This window comes from Mustela nigripes, chromosome 4 (genome assembly GCF_022355385.1).
Source record: "Mustela nigripes isolate SB6536 chromosome 4, MUSNIG.SB6536, whole genome shotgun sequence".
Classification (NCBI taxonomy): Eukaryota; Metazoa; Chordata; class Mammalia; order Carnivora; family Mustelidae; genus Mustela; species Mustela nigripes.
This window is the reverse complement of record NC_081560.1, coordinates 186589215-186605079: the sequence shown is the minus strand read 5'-3', so window position 1 is coordinate 186605079 and position 15865 is coordinate 186589215. Positions and strand designations below refer to the sequence as shown.

Sequence of the window (15865 nt, the reverse complement as noted above, 5' to 3'; positions counted from 1 at the left end):
ATGTGCTGCCGTGCTAACCACCAGACACCCAGGAAACAACAGTATGAAGACTTTCTGGGGAAGAGTTCCACAATAAATGGCCACTTTCTCAGTCTTGGCTATGTAGTTTGTGGGGCCCAGTGCCAAAGGAACATGTGGTCCTTACGTTAGGATGTCAGGGAGATATATAGTCATTCAAGGTACTGAAGTGTCTTTTTCCCTCCTTCCACTGTCTTCTCTTGATTTGTCCTGGTGGTTTTTTTTTTTTTTTTTTTTTTAAGATTTTATTTATTTATTTGACAGACAGATCACAAGTAGACAGAGAGGCAGGCAGAGAGAGAGGAAGGGAAGCAAGCTCCCTGCTGAGCAGAGAGCCCGACGTGGGACTCGATCCCAGGACCCTGAGATCATGACCTGAGCCGAAGGCAGCAGCTTAACCCACTGAGCCACCCAGGCGCCCCTGTCCTGGTGGTTTTTAATGTGTTCTTTAATGTTGGCTTAAGTAAAGAAAAATTAAGATCTTAAATTATTATCATGAATTTAACGGTCATCTTTATACTTCATAATGCCATTTTAGCACAAATATAAAAGCATTTAACTCATGTGGAATCACTAAGATGGTGGATTTTATTGCACTAATCCCATACGTGCCAGTATGTATCTCATTCTCCCTAGAACAATGGAAACACTGCAAAAATCAACTCAAACTTTTATTTCATTCCATGATATAATATCATTTTTAAAAAAAGATTTTACTTATTTATTTGACAGAGAGAGAGAGAGATCACAAGTAGGCAGAGAGGCAGGCAGAGAGAGAGGAGGAAGCAGGCTCCCTGCTGAGCAGAGAGCCCGATGCGGGACTCGATCCCAGGACCCTGAGATCATGACCTGAGCCGAAGGCAGAGGCTTAATCCACTGAGCCACCAGGCACCCCCATGATATAACCTTATTTGACCAACACTCTGTAGCTTCAGTTTCTTGCTGGGCAAGGAAGGGCTGAGAGAAAAAGGGGCTAAGAGGGTCCTTCTCTCCGTCTCCTTCTGAGGTGTCGTGTGCAGCGCATGCGGGTGGCTAACATGCATGCAGATGCAACATGAGTAAGAGAGGCTGTGGTCGGGTTGCTCGGTCACACGTGTTCCTAGAAATCCACTGCCTTCTTTCTGCATTTGAAGTAAGTCTGTTTCCAGTAGGGAGCGTGGCCTCTTGGGGCTGTCATCATTCAGCTTATTCGATCCTAGATGTGATTTGCTTACCCTGTATTCCCTTCGAGTCTGTTGAACTTCCATGCATGGTAGGCTCATTAGAATCCCATGAGCGAGGGGCACCTGGGCGCTGCCTGTGACCGGAGCATCAGGGAAATCAGCAAGCACACACCCTGCACCTGTCTTCTGCCCACAGGTGTCCTCCGCTGTCCTCTGGGATTCCACGTATGAAACACAAGTTCAAAGATAAGATTATTTTAAAATCCAGAGTCCATAAATTGGACTTCATCAGCATGAAAACCTTGTGTGCATCAGAGGACATTACCAACACAGCGAAAGGAAGACCACCTACCTGGTGGGTGAACCTGGAGTGTGTGAGGCTGAGTGAAAGAAGCCGTCGCAAAAAGACAAGTGTTGACTGACCCCACTTTCACGAAGTCAGTGGAGTAGTGAAATCCACGGAGACAGGAAGTACACTGGTGCTGCCAGAGGCTATGGGGGCAGGGAGAACAGGAAATGAGTGTTTAATGGTACAGGTTTGCAGTTTGTGGGGGTGGAAAAGTTCTGGAGACAGACGGTGGTGATGATCACGCAACATGATGAATGTACTTGGTTTTACTGAGTTATGCACTTAAAATGCTAAGTTTTATGCTACGTATATTTTACCACAATTAAAAGGAATTCAAGATGACGACCTCAGACCTGCTTGTTCCTCTGAGTATATGCTACCCTGTGCTGCCTGCATCTCGCACCTGTGAAGCTGGTCCTGTGCTAACTTGTGTTTATAAATGCATAAGGTGGGGCGCCTGGGTGGCTCAGTTGGTTGAGGCAGAGCTGGGGGAAGGTATTGAGTACAAAGGGCACCAGGGAATTTTCTGGGTTGTGGCTATGCCCTATATCGTGATTCGGTGCTGGTTACATGACTGTATGCATTTGTCAAAACAAAATGAATGGTACACTTATAAAATGTATGAATATTAATGTATGTAAATTATACATAAGGCTCCATGTTTTTAAATGTATGACTGTATGTATGACTGTCTTCGACTCAAGTCATGATCTTGGAGTCCCGGGATCAAGTCCCGCATGGGGTTCCCTGCTCAGCAGGGAGTCAGCTTCTCCCTCTGACCCTGCTCCTTCTCATGCTCTCTCTTAAAAAAAAAAAAATGCATAAGGATGCATAAGGTGATTCTCTTTCACTAGATGATGAGATCTCTGAGGTCAGGGTCCCTGTCTTATTTCTCTCAGTAACTCTGTGTTGAATTGAAACTCTAACCTCCACTGAAGTTTGTTCATGATACATTTAAAAACATGGAGCCTTATGTATAATTTACATACATTAATATTCATACATTTTATAAGTGTACCATTCATTTTGTTTTGACAAATGCATACAGTCATGTAACCAGCACCGAATCACGATATAGGGCATAGCCACGACCCAGAAAATTCCCTGGTGCCCTTTGTACTCAATACCTTCCCCCAGCTCTGCCTCCGGCAGCCACTGAACTGCTTTCTGCCACTTAACTTTTGCCAGGTCTGGCATGTCTTTAACTGAAATCATGCAGTATGCAGTTGCGTGTGTGTGTTTGTGTGTATGTGTGTGTGTGACTTGTAGTAAGTTTCCATTACAACTTTCGGCATCTTAATTAAATGGATCATGTTGTATTGGGACAGCAGAGAGGCGAGGGCTCAGGCCCTGATGCAGGTGCACGTAAAATTTTTATCTTAACTCTACCCTTTCTTAACTCTTACCTGGACTTTGCGTGAACTCTCATCTTCTCCAGGATCAATTGCTTCCTATACAAAGGGGAGTTAATAATAGTCCCCTGCCTTCATCCCGTGCATTTGCAGGGGTTGAAGAAAGTGGTGGACAGAAAGCGCTCAGGACAGAGCTGGGCTTATAGCAATAGCTCAGTAGCACTTAGCTGTTTATCATCCTATCATTGATGCCATCATGAACAAGAATCCCAGGCATGCCGGTTGCTCAACCCTAGCATGGCAATATCATGGTACCTTCCTTCTGGTGTTGCCATGGAGATTACTTAATGCCTGTGAAGCATTTTGTACAGTGCCTGGCACAAGGTAAGCACTCTCTCGAGTCGCTGCGGATATCATTCCGTTCTGTAGCCATTAAGGACCCAATTCTGCTATTCCTCACTAAGTAAAAGTCATCACCTTCTCTAATTGTGAGATGGTGTGAAAGGGCCCCATTTAGACTGCTTTCTGCCGGTCTAGGTGAAAAACACTGTTGCAAACAGCAGCCACGGGTATGAGATAGTAAGGTCTTTCTCCCACAGGCCCAAGGGAGGAGCTCCACGTGAACAGGGGAGCCAAAGAACAGGAAATACCCTAGTCCCTTTTTGTTTGTTTGTGTCTGTTCTATTGAAAGAAGAAAAATGGCAGCGATTGAGTTAAGAGTCAGAGGGTGGAGTGGGCAATCGAATCCTCCCGACTCCCTGAGGTGTTCAGAAGGGAAGTCGGGGTAGTGCTCAAGTAGTTTGGGGCTCTAACTGAGGGAGAGTAGTCAGAGACGGCAAACAGTTCCTGGGGAAAAAGGTTTCTACCTGTTACAAGAAATGGATTCGGCTTCTGGCCTCATCAGCTCACATTCGAGTAAGGAAAGAATGTTGCAAATAATAGGAAACATAATAGAACATGCTGAAAGGAATACTTAAGGAAGCAGGGGAAATCTACCTCTTTGATATACAAAATAGTTCAGCTCAATTTGACTTTGTGAGTGGGTAATTAACATGCCCATATTACGGCATTATTTCCCCCCACCCCCCCCTCGCCTGATGTTTGCATAGACATCTCCAGCCAAGTGCCTCGTCATGGCTGTTCTCATTTATCCCTGCAAACAGACAGGGGCTGAAGTCACCCTAGCGGGAAAACGGAGAGTGAACTCTCCGTGGACCACTTCTCATTAGGCAGCTGGGGGAAGCTGCTTTCCAGGAGTCTCACAAGAGGAGGAACGATCAAAATAATGCATCTTCCTTACAGCCTGTTTTGCCTTATTTCCAAACCAGAACCCCACCACACACCACCCTTGACAGCAAAAGTGAAGGAGAAGCAAGGAGAGAGGGAGGCATCTTCCTGCAGATCCTAACAAGGGAACAGTCCCGCCATTTGCAATCAGATAAGGGATATTATCTCCATAATAAAAGGCAATTGAGAATCTAAATGAAAAATCTAAAGCTTTTCATGCTGATTTATTTTAGATTAGAAAAAGTTAAACCAGATGTAAACATGAAGAGATGAAGCATGAAGAGGGAACCATGGCAGAATGATACATCTCAGTTTTGAGTTATGCTAGGTGCAGAGCGGTGTTAACCAGAAAATACACTGTTGATCCCTAAACTGCTCTGACGTTAATTACTGTTGCAGAAGAGAATTCCTAAGATTGAGTACAAACGTGCAGAGCTGGCAAAGATCGATCATGCATCCAGATTAGCAACGGAGAGTATGTTCCAGCCCCCAAAGGCTGCGTTAACCTGGTGGCACTCGATGCTGGAACGTGCCCTGTACGGTGCTGTCTGCCTTCTAGTAAGATCGCCAACACTGGATGCTGAAAAGAAATGGCCCTGGTGTTTTTTGGAGCCCGACAACGTCTGCCATCATCTTAAAGAGAAGACCCAGCCAAAATCCACCCTTGGTCTTTGATCCTTGGGCTATAAACAGATTTGGCATCTCCCCTCTGTTTTCTCTGTAGACCCTGCTTGTGTCCAGCAGAGGCAGAGTGAAGAGGTATTGGAGGCAGGGTGCTGGGTAGACTAGAAGTTCCCGGCTGTTTCCTCTTTTCTCTTCTTTCCTTTCTCTTCATTTGGTCCCTATTTTACTTGCTCAGTGCTTTACAAAGCTCTGATCACCCCTACACACACACACACACACACACACACACACACACACACATGCATGAACTACGCACCCATGCACATGCACACCCACACCCCCACACACGCATGAACTACACACCCATACACACACGCATGAACTACACACCCATGCACATGCACACACACACATGCACACACATGTGCTAACATGGGCAATGTTGAGAACAGTGTGTTCTAGTTGGAGAGGGTCCTGGCTCTGGCATTTCGTAGCTCTGTGACCTGAAGCAAATTACTGAATGTCTCCATGCTCCAGGGCCCGTATCCATAAAATGCAAAGATACCAACGATCTCCTGGGAACTGGATGAGGGACTAGATATGGAAAACCTGAACCCAGGGATCGGCAAGTTTATTAAATGTCTGTTGTACCAACCCACAATTCTCCACCCAGAACTCTTGGGGCCAAATGTGATTCAACAATGATTTCTTAATTTTATTTCTGCAGGTAACGCTGCACAACATTTCTAGCGGGATTTGAAGTAGCACCCTGTAATTAAGCTCACTGATGTTTTTGCAATAAAATGTATGAATATTCACACTAAGTGGAATAAATTAATATTATAAATAGCCTCAGGTTAGTTCAGGTAAGGTTTGGCTGTCAGATTAGTTTCCTACAAACTCAGAGAAGAAAAACCTCTCAGAGTTCAGAGCTTTATGAATTTTAGAATTGCAGATAAGGGATTATGGATCCATAATGAGGACTCAGCTATCTCGAAGGGCGAATTGGTAAACAACAGAACCAGCAAAAACGATAGCATATTTGCTCATTAGGGCCCCGCTATTATGGCCGGACTTGGGAGGATCAAGGAGGAAAACATCAGAGCTGCCTTGGAAAGGGTGTCGTCTTCTGTAAGTGGATGGTTCTAGTATTACTGTATCCATGATGTTCAGCTCTCGCTGGTGCTCAGCTTCCAGCTCCTGACGGAATCCGTAGATCCTTTTGTGGTCAGTGTCGTCCGTGTCCCCGTTGGTGTCAGACAGAGTTTCTGCTGGTAGTGGTGCTGGTAAGTCTGGACCCTGTACGGATAGCAAGCGGTGAGGTGGTGTGGAAGGACTGCCAGCCCAGGGGCCAGGAGGGCTGGTGCTGGGGGTCAGAGCCCCGTTTTCTTGTCCGTGGGCACTGAGGTCTCTCACACTCTCTGGATCTTTGTTTCTTTATGAAATAAGAAGTCTGCGTGTTCTGCCCACCTCTCAGGGGCTTTGGAGAGTCAAAAGGAGGGAATAGGTATAAAAGAGCTTTGCGAGCTGGAACATCCCTTATGAGTGTGAGGGGTCATGTTTCTTTTAATGTCCTTGACCCTAATCTCAGTGTTGCGTTCTCAAGGAGTGTTCTGATCGCCTCATTTCCAGTCTGGTCTCCTTCCACTTGCTTTACTTTAACTGAACATCAAACACTCACTGGCCTTGTTCAAAAATCACTAAAACTTCCCCATCACCTAGGAAATAATATCCAAGTTAGCATAGCATTCAAGGCTGCCCGTGACATGTTGTTATGGTCTGTAGCTGTGGAGACTGCGGCTCGGACCGTGAACACTGTTATCATGTTAATGGATGCATTAACACGTGTGCTCTGACCTACGGAGCTATTCCCTGGTGTTGGATATTTCAGGAGCCTCTGACGCTTAGCCATTATGAGCCACGCTGCAAAAATGTCTTTGGGGATAGAGCTTTAACTGTGTGTAGGATGGGTAAAAACTCAAGGATTTTAAGCTGGGAGGGACATAACCAGCTTTGCTTTATGGAAACATGGCTGGTGATGAGGTGGAGGCCGGAGGCCGCTGGGCTGAGAATGGCTGAGAATGGGGAGGTTGCGTGGTCTGGGCCTTTAGGCCGGGGGGGGGGGGGGGGTTGGGGAGAGGGAGCTGGAGACCGAATGGAGAGGCATTTCAGGAAGATGACCAACCGGGGTTGTGGATACAGCCACGGAGCGGGCACTGAGGGGGCCACTGGAGAGCACACTGAGAAGCGTTTCAGGGACACAGATCACAGCGGCTCCGTCTAGATTGTGGTAAACTGAGGACGGATGGGGGGTGGGGACATGGGACGGAGTCAGTGTGGCCACATCTCCTCCAAGACTTGCTGTGAGTGAGAAGGCGAAGGGAGGAAGGTCGCGTGTGTGAGAGGGAGGTTTGGGTTGGTTTGTTTTGTTTTGTTTTTGTGTTTTCGAGGGGAGAGCGGGGGGAGAGGGAGAGGAGAGAGAGAGAGAGAATCTTAAGCAGACCCACGCCTAGCCGTGAGTCCGACGGGGGGCTCGATCTCACAACCCTGAGATCATGACCTGAGTAAAAGTCAAGAATCAGAGGCTTAGCCGCCTGAGCTACCCAGGTGCCCCTGGTTTTGTTTTTGAGAAAGGTTTGGACATAGTTAGAAATGTGAGGAGGGCAGAGTTGAAGACCGAGGACAGGATGAGGATCCTTGAGGGGTGTGACCTCCAAGAAGACAGGAGAGCAGATTCTAAAGGGCGCTGCACAGAATCTATCCCGGAGAAGAGGCTTGCTTTCATTCGTTTGTTTGGTCCTTCCTTCCTTCTGCCGTCCCTTTTTTCCCAGTAAATATTTATTGAGAGTTTACAATATATCTGGCCCATACTAGCAGCTAGGAATACATTGGCAAGCACGGCTAAATAATTTTATTCTAAGAGTGGTTAGTACCTAAGACAGAAGCAGACATCAATTATAGGTTCACATGAATTCATGTAGATTTACAACCCAAGGTGCATGTGCTGAAGGACGGGCGTGCTTCTAAAATCTTAAAAAACAGGAAACTGGTTTTGAGATGGGTGTCTACAGATACTCCCATGATCAGGTCATGTGAGCCAAGATCCAGAAGAGGACCAAGGAAACAACATGCTTTGCAGCTGAAGCAGCATGTGCAAAGGCCCTGTAGTCAGGGGGAGAGTTTGTATTCAAGGGGCCAAGGGAAGCTCTTACAGAGTGTGTGTCTAGAGAGAGGTGTCTGGTAATGCCACAGAGATTCCCTAGTGTAGACCACACAGGGCCCTCTTGTTACTTTGTCCTTGGGGCAAAAACTGTTGCTATTCTATAGGAAGCCAGTACAATGAACAACCAGCAGAAAGCAGAGTCAAAGCCAAGTCTTCCCAGGATGTCACTATTGGATTGAGACCTGTATTGATGACAGATTCCTGAATCCGCCGTCACTGGGAATTCTTGGATTGGTGGTACCCCGCTCCAGTGTACAGGGTCAGCCTATACAAGATGATTTCAGGTTTTGTTCCCCCTTCTCCCAAGGTGGGTTCCAGACCCACCTGCTTGATCATATTTAAAGCAACAGGGAGATGCTGCTTCTGCTGAATTTGGGGTTTAAATCATTTCTCATCTTGGCCTCTAATGTTGCTGCACTTTTACTTCCTTCCTGGAAACTTTTCATGGGTTTCCGGTATTCCCTATGACACGTCCATTATAAGAACTCATAGTTCATGTCGCTCCTAGGCAACCACAGAGCAGAGAAGCCCAGGGAGTGGCAGAGAACCGTGCCTGACTCCCCAGATCTTAGCCCCACTCTGCTCTGGGTCCCACCGCTTTTCTCTGTCCCCAGATCGGCTGCCCATCGGATGCTGGCGATGAGAAGGGCCAGCATGGGAAATGTACAGTGGAAAGCTTAACTCCGCTTGGGACTAAGAAGTTAACTGAGATTCAGAATGGGAGACGGTGCTTGCCGCAGGGGTTGGCCAAGCTACTCCTCGGCGCTAAGGGAGAGTCCTGGGGTGAGCCGCGGCTGGTGGGGGTGGGGCAGACCCAGGCTGGAACGAGGCGCTCTGGAGTCCGATTGTAGACTGGAAGCCCAAACCAGAGTTCTCGCCCACAGCCAGCTGCTTTCAGAATAAACGTACAAAACAAATCTTTGCCTTTTGGCAGAGAATGTCCGCATCATAATCATACTTGCAGAGAGCAGAACACTTTTGTATATATTAATCTTATTTTCATTGGGCCTTGAAGACTAATTCCTGAAATTTGATTGCTTGTGGTTAATCAATTCATCAATATTTATTGAATGTCCAATTTTAGCTCAACACCCATTCAGCATTATGATGGGAGAGAAAAGAAATATTAGATGTGGTCCTTTGCTCTACTGGCAAAATCCACGGCAAAATCTGCATTAGGTGATTATGGTTTTTCTCCCTCCCCTCCTCCTCCTCGTGCATTTTGAAATCGTCAGAAACCTACCCTTTATTCATTTGCAGAGTTAACACAGGAGAAAATGGAAATAAGTCTTCATTAAAACCCGAGTTCTTTCTTAGGAGATGGGAGAGATTCTAGAGACGTTTCTGGATGCTTTAAAAATAATAATGCACATTATTGAAGATTTTGTATCTGGCAAATAAAAATATAAAACTGGGAAGGATTCTGTTTATCTTCCAGATCCACAGTCGGCTCTTCTCGTCCCCCAAAGATCATTCTGCTTGGGAAAGAAATGAAGGTCTTTCAAACGCAGGTAACGAGCTGGGCTTGACCGGGTGGCATTCCCATTCAAGCTTTTATTTGCTGTCTCTCTCTTTTATTTTTATTAATAACGAAATGTGCTTTGGAGCCTCATCTCTCCCCACCCCAAGATGATAGCTCAGTGGCTCTGACAAGATTTGAAGCTGATTTGAATTTCTAAACACCCAGGCTTTTAGGTTGGCCGTCTCTGAAAAAGCAAACAATGCAGAAGAAATATCGGTTGCCTCAGGTAGTGCGTTTGGGACCCAAGATTGCTGCAGACGGTGGGGGTTCGGGCCAACGTGGTGCAGGGTTCCGCCAGGAATGAGTAATGGGACAAATACAGAATATTCTCGCAACAGAGCAGCCACAATTTAAGTGTAGGCATCGTCTCTGCGCCTTCATAAATCATTTGTCGGGAAGCTTCAGTTCACAGCCCCTACATGGTTCCCACACCAGCGAGGTGGTTACAGTTCATAACTTTTATTAAGTTTGTTAATATAAGTGGTGTGGAAACAAGCTTGTTTTTCGCGTGTCCGTGAGAGGAATCAGATGGTAGTTTAGGTCCCATTTTCTGATGACACTGTAAAAAGACTGAGCTTAACAGAGTATTTCAATTCAGGGACTCCAGCAAAAACCAAGTTCTAAAAGCATGTTCTCATAGACCAAATTTTATTTTTCATCCTCATCTTATTAATTTGTAAATGTGGTAGGTGACTTGGTTTCTATGAAAAATATCCATGTGTACATGTGCATGCTTGTGTGCGTGTGTGTGTGTGTGTGATTATACACATGCATAGCTTCTCTCTTCCGTTACCCCTTACTGCCCGCCCATATCAAAGGTATCAGGGACCTGATAACTCTCCGTAATGGACACAGTAAGCCCAAGACAAGGCTATGATTTGAAAGAAGCTTTCCTGGAGTTGATCCTTCCTGGAGCCCCAAAGCATGGTTTCTAGCTTATTCTTTAATAGTGTTAAAAATTTTGTTTGGGCCCTTTGAAAACCTAGCCCAGAAATTGCTTGTGGTGAGAACATGAGTCCCCTGGCAGGTGTTTCTGGTGGCCTGATGGCAGGCTTGTGAAGCGGGTCTGCCCACCCGCGCCCCACAGTGGTGGTTGGGGACGTTGAGAAGGATGTCGTATTTTCCTCAGAGCACTCAAGGTCGTGGAGAGAACAGTCTGTCCCGGGTGACCTAGGTGTGCACATGTCAGTCTGCTTTTCCTTAGGACGAGCTTAGCTCGAAATGGGCCTAACTGGGCGCTTCTGCGGTGGACGTCCCGCTCACGAGGTATTTAGCCGCTTAATGACTTAGAAACTTCACATGTGCTGGCCCAGGGGCCCCAGGTTAACGTCCGGGCTGCAGGGGAGGTGCCCAACACGCCCGGGCGAGGAGGCGAGGAGGAGATGCAGATGTTCGAGGAGATGCAGATGTTCGAGGAGATGCAGATGTTCGAGGAGATGCAGATGTTCCGGCTTCTCCCTCCTCTCTCCCTCCCTCTCCTCCCCGCTTCCCTTGCCTCGTTTCTTTCTTTTTCTTTCTTTCTTTTTACATCTGTATTTTCCAAGTTTTAATTGTAGAAAGATACTTAAAGGTTGTGATAACTCTCGGGCATTCTCGTATAGGAGACAAGCAGTTGTTAAAGAAAAAAAATCACTCATAACGCTGATTAAAGAGGGTGAAGGAGAGAGATCTTATTCAGGGAGACCACTACGTGGGGTCTTTGAGGAGGGAAGAGAGTCTGGCCCCGCCTTCGAATATAAGGAAAAGTAGGAATTCGCCGCCAAGGAGCAGGATGGGGGTCCATGGATGGAAAAAGTCTACAAGGTAAGGGGGGCGGGCTCAGTTGGCTTGACAGGTGCGGGAGGAGGAACTTGATCAGATATCAGGGGTGGGGGATTTTTTTTTTTTAAACGAAACCAGCAGGATTCTTTCTAAAAGTGGACTAAATAGGCCAAGGACAGAGCCCAAGGGTGAGGCCTCGTCACATCGAGTTCTCGGAGAAGCCTGACGCTGGGTGGATCAAGGCAAGTGTCTGTCAGAGTCAGGCTCCTGCTTCCCCGGCTGGCCGACACTCCGGGGGGCCGTCCAGGCTCTGTGTGTCTGGCTGCAAGGCCATTCCCATCTGTTAAAGAAAAATGACCCTGTTAACTGGTCTCAAAATGACCAGACTTGGGAGCTACTGCAGGACAGAATCAACCCCGGTGGAGAACTGAGCTCAACTCTGAAGGCAGCCGGGGCAGTCCGGGGTCTGCCGCCGGTCATTGTGGGGGACTCGGTGCCTACAACATTACCAGGGAGAGCTCGATCGGTGTCAGGGGTGCGGGAAAGTCCTTTAAACTGGCTCAGCGGGGTTCTCTCTAAATCTGGGCTCAGCAGCATTCTTTGCTAAAACTGGACTTGACAGGCCCCCGGAGGCTCAGAGGAGCCTGGCTCAAGTTAGGTCAAGGAGGTCACGTGGACACATTTCTTTTCTGAAAACTGGCCCGAGCAGCCACCTGTGCCCTCGGGGCTCTCTGTGGTCCAGTTTGGTGGCTCAGGGAAGAGCAGGAGTTTGCTTCGGGCATGAGAGTCCCTGCCCCACCGTCCTGAGAGGGGCCCGGCACAAGGTGAAATCTGGATCGGTCTTCTCTGTGGCCTTGGGGCCCCGAGAGAGCAGAGTTTTAGATCAAATTAGGTGTCACAAGGACTAGAAACACACACAAGAGAAACCACGGTTAGGAAACCAGTGAACGTAGTGGAAGGTGCTCCATCAGGTTGCAGAAAGCCCCAGAACCTAGGGGACTCCGTGGGTTCCGGCAGCGAGAATGTGTGGGCCCTCCCCTGGAGCTACCGGAATAGGGCTCGATGCCTCTTGCCTGCGCCTGCCGCTTGTGTCTGTCAAATCACCTTCTCAGGCTCTGTCCTGATTCAGTCACCTCAGGTCAGGAGCCAAGGTCAAATGTTAGAAACGTGGCTTCTGAGGATCTGATCCTCTGCGTACCTGGCTAGCAGGGCAGTTCTTCCAGAAGGAGCCCACGGGCCAGGCAGATATCAGCTCCCAGAATCTCAAGTCTGGGAAGGGCCAGTGGGTCCTTTTGTCCAGGTTCTTCCTGATGTCGGAAGCCCTCCTACTCTTTCCCATGCAGAAGCGGGGTCGTCTCTGCAGAGGAGGCTGACCCCATACAGCCCCACGGAAGAGGGGCTTACTTTCTGAAGGAGGCTCAGGACCTGCTCCCACTGCTAGAATTTTTAGAAAGCCTTTGAATTGTGTTGAGCTAAAATAAAATAAGTTATTATTTGTTTTCAATCTGTACTGAGAAGCCAAAGAGGACTCAGTAAATACCGAGTTCCTAGAATGCACGACCTGACCCACGTTCTAGGACGTCTCCTCGGTGTGCCGGTCCAGGCAGGAGGTGATGAGGGTTTTGTCCAGTGCAGGAGCGGGGGTGTTGGATCACTGGCGCGCTGGGGAAGTGACAGAACATTTGCAGTAAGGGGAGGTTGAAAGATGTTTCCGGGCAGAGAGTGCTGGCATTCGTGGGGTAGGGAATTCAGGGTCCAGGAGGTTCATAGAGTCGGGGTGGGGTGCTCGTGGGGGGATCCTGAATTTGTGGGGTTTGCATCCTCTCCTCATGAGAGGCCACCTGCCTTAGATGGCCAGGAAACATTCGGCAATTTCACGTTGTGATCTGAAGACGGGTTAGGGTTGTAGAGCCTGATGCGACCATTATTTCCAGGCAGGGTGTGAGAAGCCCTGAGAACAGCTGGGATTAATACAAAAGAAATTGTGTGAGCGGGGTGGACAGAGGACGAAGCTTCAAAACCTGCGGAGCCCACGTGTGTGGGGTGGCGGCTGGGGGGGTGGCAGCGGGGGACAGGGACGAGCAGCCGAGCAGCGCTGTCCTGGGACACACTGGTGTCGGGGGTTTGTTTTCTAAGGTGAGGTACTCCGTGCACGGCCGACTTTGTCCTCACTTCGCTTTGTCTTCACTTTATCTTTAGAGAAGTCTCTCTACTTGCTCAGGTCTAATTTTGCTCTCCGGTAACCGTGGTTCTGGGCGCCGCATCTCTACCGGCCACTCTAGCACTCAGCGTGTGGGGGGTACGCCCCTGTTGCAGAAGCTTAGGTCAGGGGAGTATCTGGTGCAAACAGGGCTGAAGTGCTCATGCACGAAATAGGAAAGGAACATCGTCTCCGGATTTTCCTGTTTGCTTCCTTCCTTCTCAGTTGCACGCTGCAACTACCCACGGTTTCCGACATTGGAAATTCCAAGAGTGGGAAGGGCAGGGAGCCGAGTTTTTAATGGTAAAATCGTCCCATTGGCAAGACCTTTGGCATCTGGTTGGCCTGTGTGAAACTTCAGATTGCAGTGATTAATAGGATCCAAACACCAAAAGAGAACAAAAATGCAGGAGGGGCGACGGTGTCTGCCCAAACTCACATCTGTTTTCAAAATCGGAGGAAGGTAGGAAGTCGCTTTGAAATTTCCCTTCTGTGTGTTATAAAAAGATTCCTTTCACTGGTTCCCCCATCACTGAGCTACCTGTCTGCAGACAAGGCTGCTTAATCTAAGGACTGAGCAGCGGTTGAAGGTCCAGGTGCTTCGTTAAGCCATTGCTGGGGCATCCTTTACGGGAAATGTATGGAAGGGTAATTGATGAAGGTCACCGGGAGATTTTAATTACTAATTCACTTGGCTTAGGAAGGAAGGTGGGACAGCATAAAATTTTCTTCCTCCTGATCAATTAAGCCCGACCTTTATAACTGGCAGTTTTTAAAGGGTGGGTCTTTGATTGATGAGTGGGATGGAGTCATTATATTTCACTTAAAACTCGAGGGTCACTGTTTCTCTTCTCCAGCTTTTATAAGAGCAGTGATTTGCTCCCTTCATAACCATACCTTTTCACATTCATTAGCATCGAGTCAAACAGCTCCCGACACAACACATACCCTTGACTATCCCTCAAGGAAGGGTTGGTCTGTTGCCCCTTAAAAACCACCTTGAGAGGTTGTGAGTTGTATTTTGTTTCTCTTTGCAATCTGTAATTGCAGTTTCTCTATGAACAAAGTCTAGCGGGGATACCATATTTATGTTTTACCTGAAAAACCTGGTTTTTATTCAGGCTCTAATTGTTGAGGCAGAAACATGTGTTTTTTGTTTTTTGTTTTGTTTTGTTTTAAATGCAGGAGGCGTTTTGATCATGTTGTATCACCATCTGCCTCATTCTTACACATCCCTCCCGGCCTGTGAGGAGAAGTCATCTAGGGGACAGGGTCTAGGAGTAGCTTTAATCAGGGTAACTTCTCTGCTTAGAAATCACACCAGTTCTCAGAGGGCACAGCATTTGGTGCCACTCCACATCCAACCCTACACTTGCCCATCACTCTCCTTGCCTATGGGGACTCTTCTGAAACCACCTTCTAGATCTTTTGAGTGTGAACATCCTTCCTTTTGTCAGATGCGTTCCCTGATGCAACTGGCCCATCCTTGGTGCTTACGGCTTTGTTTGTCCCAGAATTAGAGTCCTTCCTGCATTGCCTTGTTTCCCTTGTAGATTTGTCTCATCAAGACTGTTGGTTTGGAGGGCAGGGGCCTTGTTTCACTCTATGTTCCCAAGGTCAGGGACCAGCACACACAAGTTCTTCACTGGCTTGCACAGGATTATTTGTCTGAAGGACCCATGTGGAGCCAGTTCTATCTCCAGGGACCTTCCTTGAGTTTCCCAGGAGAGCGTGCAGAGCAGCCTGGGAATTGGATCTTGTGACAGCAGTTGAGAGCCTGTGAAGGGAAGCAACTGCCTTTGGGTTTCTCTAAGACTCTTTCAAGTGCTTTTCCTGTTCTGCTACTCAGCTTCCTTTGTGGAGGGGGATGGAAGCCTCCCTCCACCGAGGTGGCTCCTACCTGGGCTGCGTGGTGCCCACTCTGCCCAGGGCCCAGGTGGGACAAGGCAGCATCGCTTCTCTGACCACCCACGAAGAAAGGACATTTATTCCTGTTTTTCTGCGAAAGAGGAAAGGGACACATTGGGGTCTGTTGTGCCGACTTGCGTAGAACATCATTGGGGCAAATAGAGAACAAGTGGCTTTGTCACAGGGGTGTGTCACAGTTCTCTGCTTGCTCCTGATGGAGAACCATTATGCTCCAGCCCCATCCTGAATTCTGCCTGTGGCTGCTGGGTCTTGGCCCTCCGTTTTGTTGTGATCACCTATACATAGTGCCAGAAGCAACTTTTCCCCCTGACATGAATTTCTGCCTCTGGCCCCATCTTTACCCATCACCTGGTTGTAAGCTAATTTAAAAATAATTGGGGGTGCCTGGGTGGCTCAGTGGGTTAAGCTGCTGCCTTTGGCTCAGGTCATGATCTCAG

The 15865-nt window shown here is 47.9% G+C and overlaps 1 protein-coding gene across 2 annotated transcripts in view; it reads left to right on the top strand.

Annotated features, from left to right (window-relative positions):
* Positions 1 to 15865, top strand: part of C4H10orf90 (chromosome 4 C10orf90 homolog) — a 203313-nt gene that overhangs the window by 10830 nt on the left and 176618 nt on the right. For both annotated transcript variants that reach the window (XM_059395957.1, XM_059395956.1), the window contains exon 2: positions 9455 to 9527. In XM_059395957.1, the coding sequence (XP_059251940.1) occupies positions 9455 to 9527 (73 nt within the window). The remainder of the gene's footprint in view (positions 1 to 9454; positions 9528 to 15865) is intronic.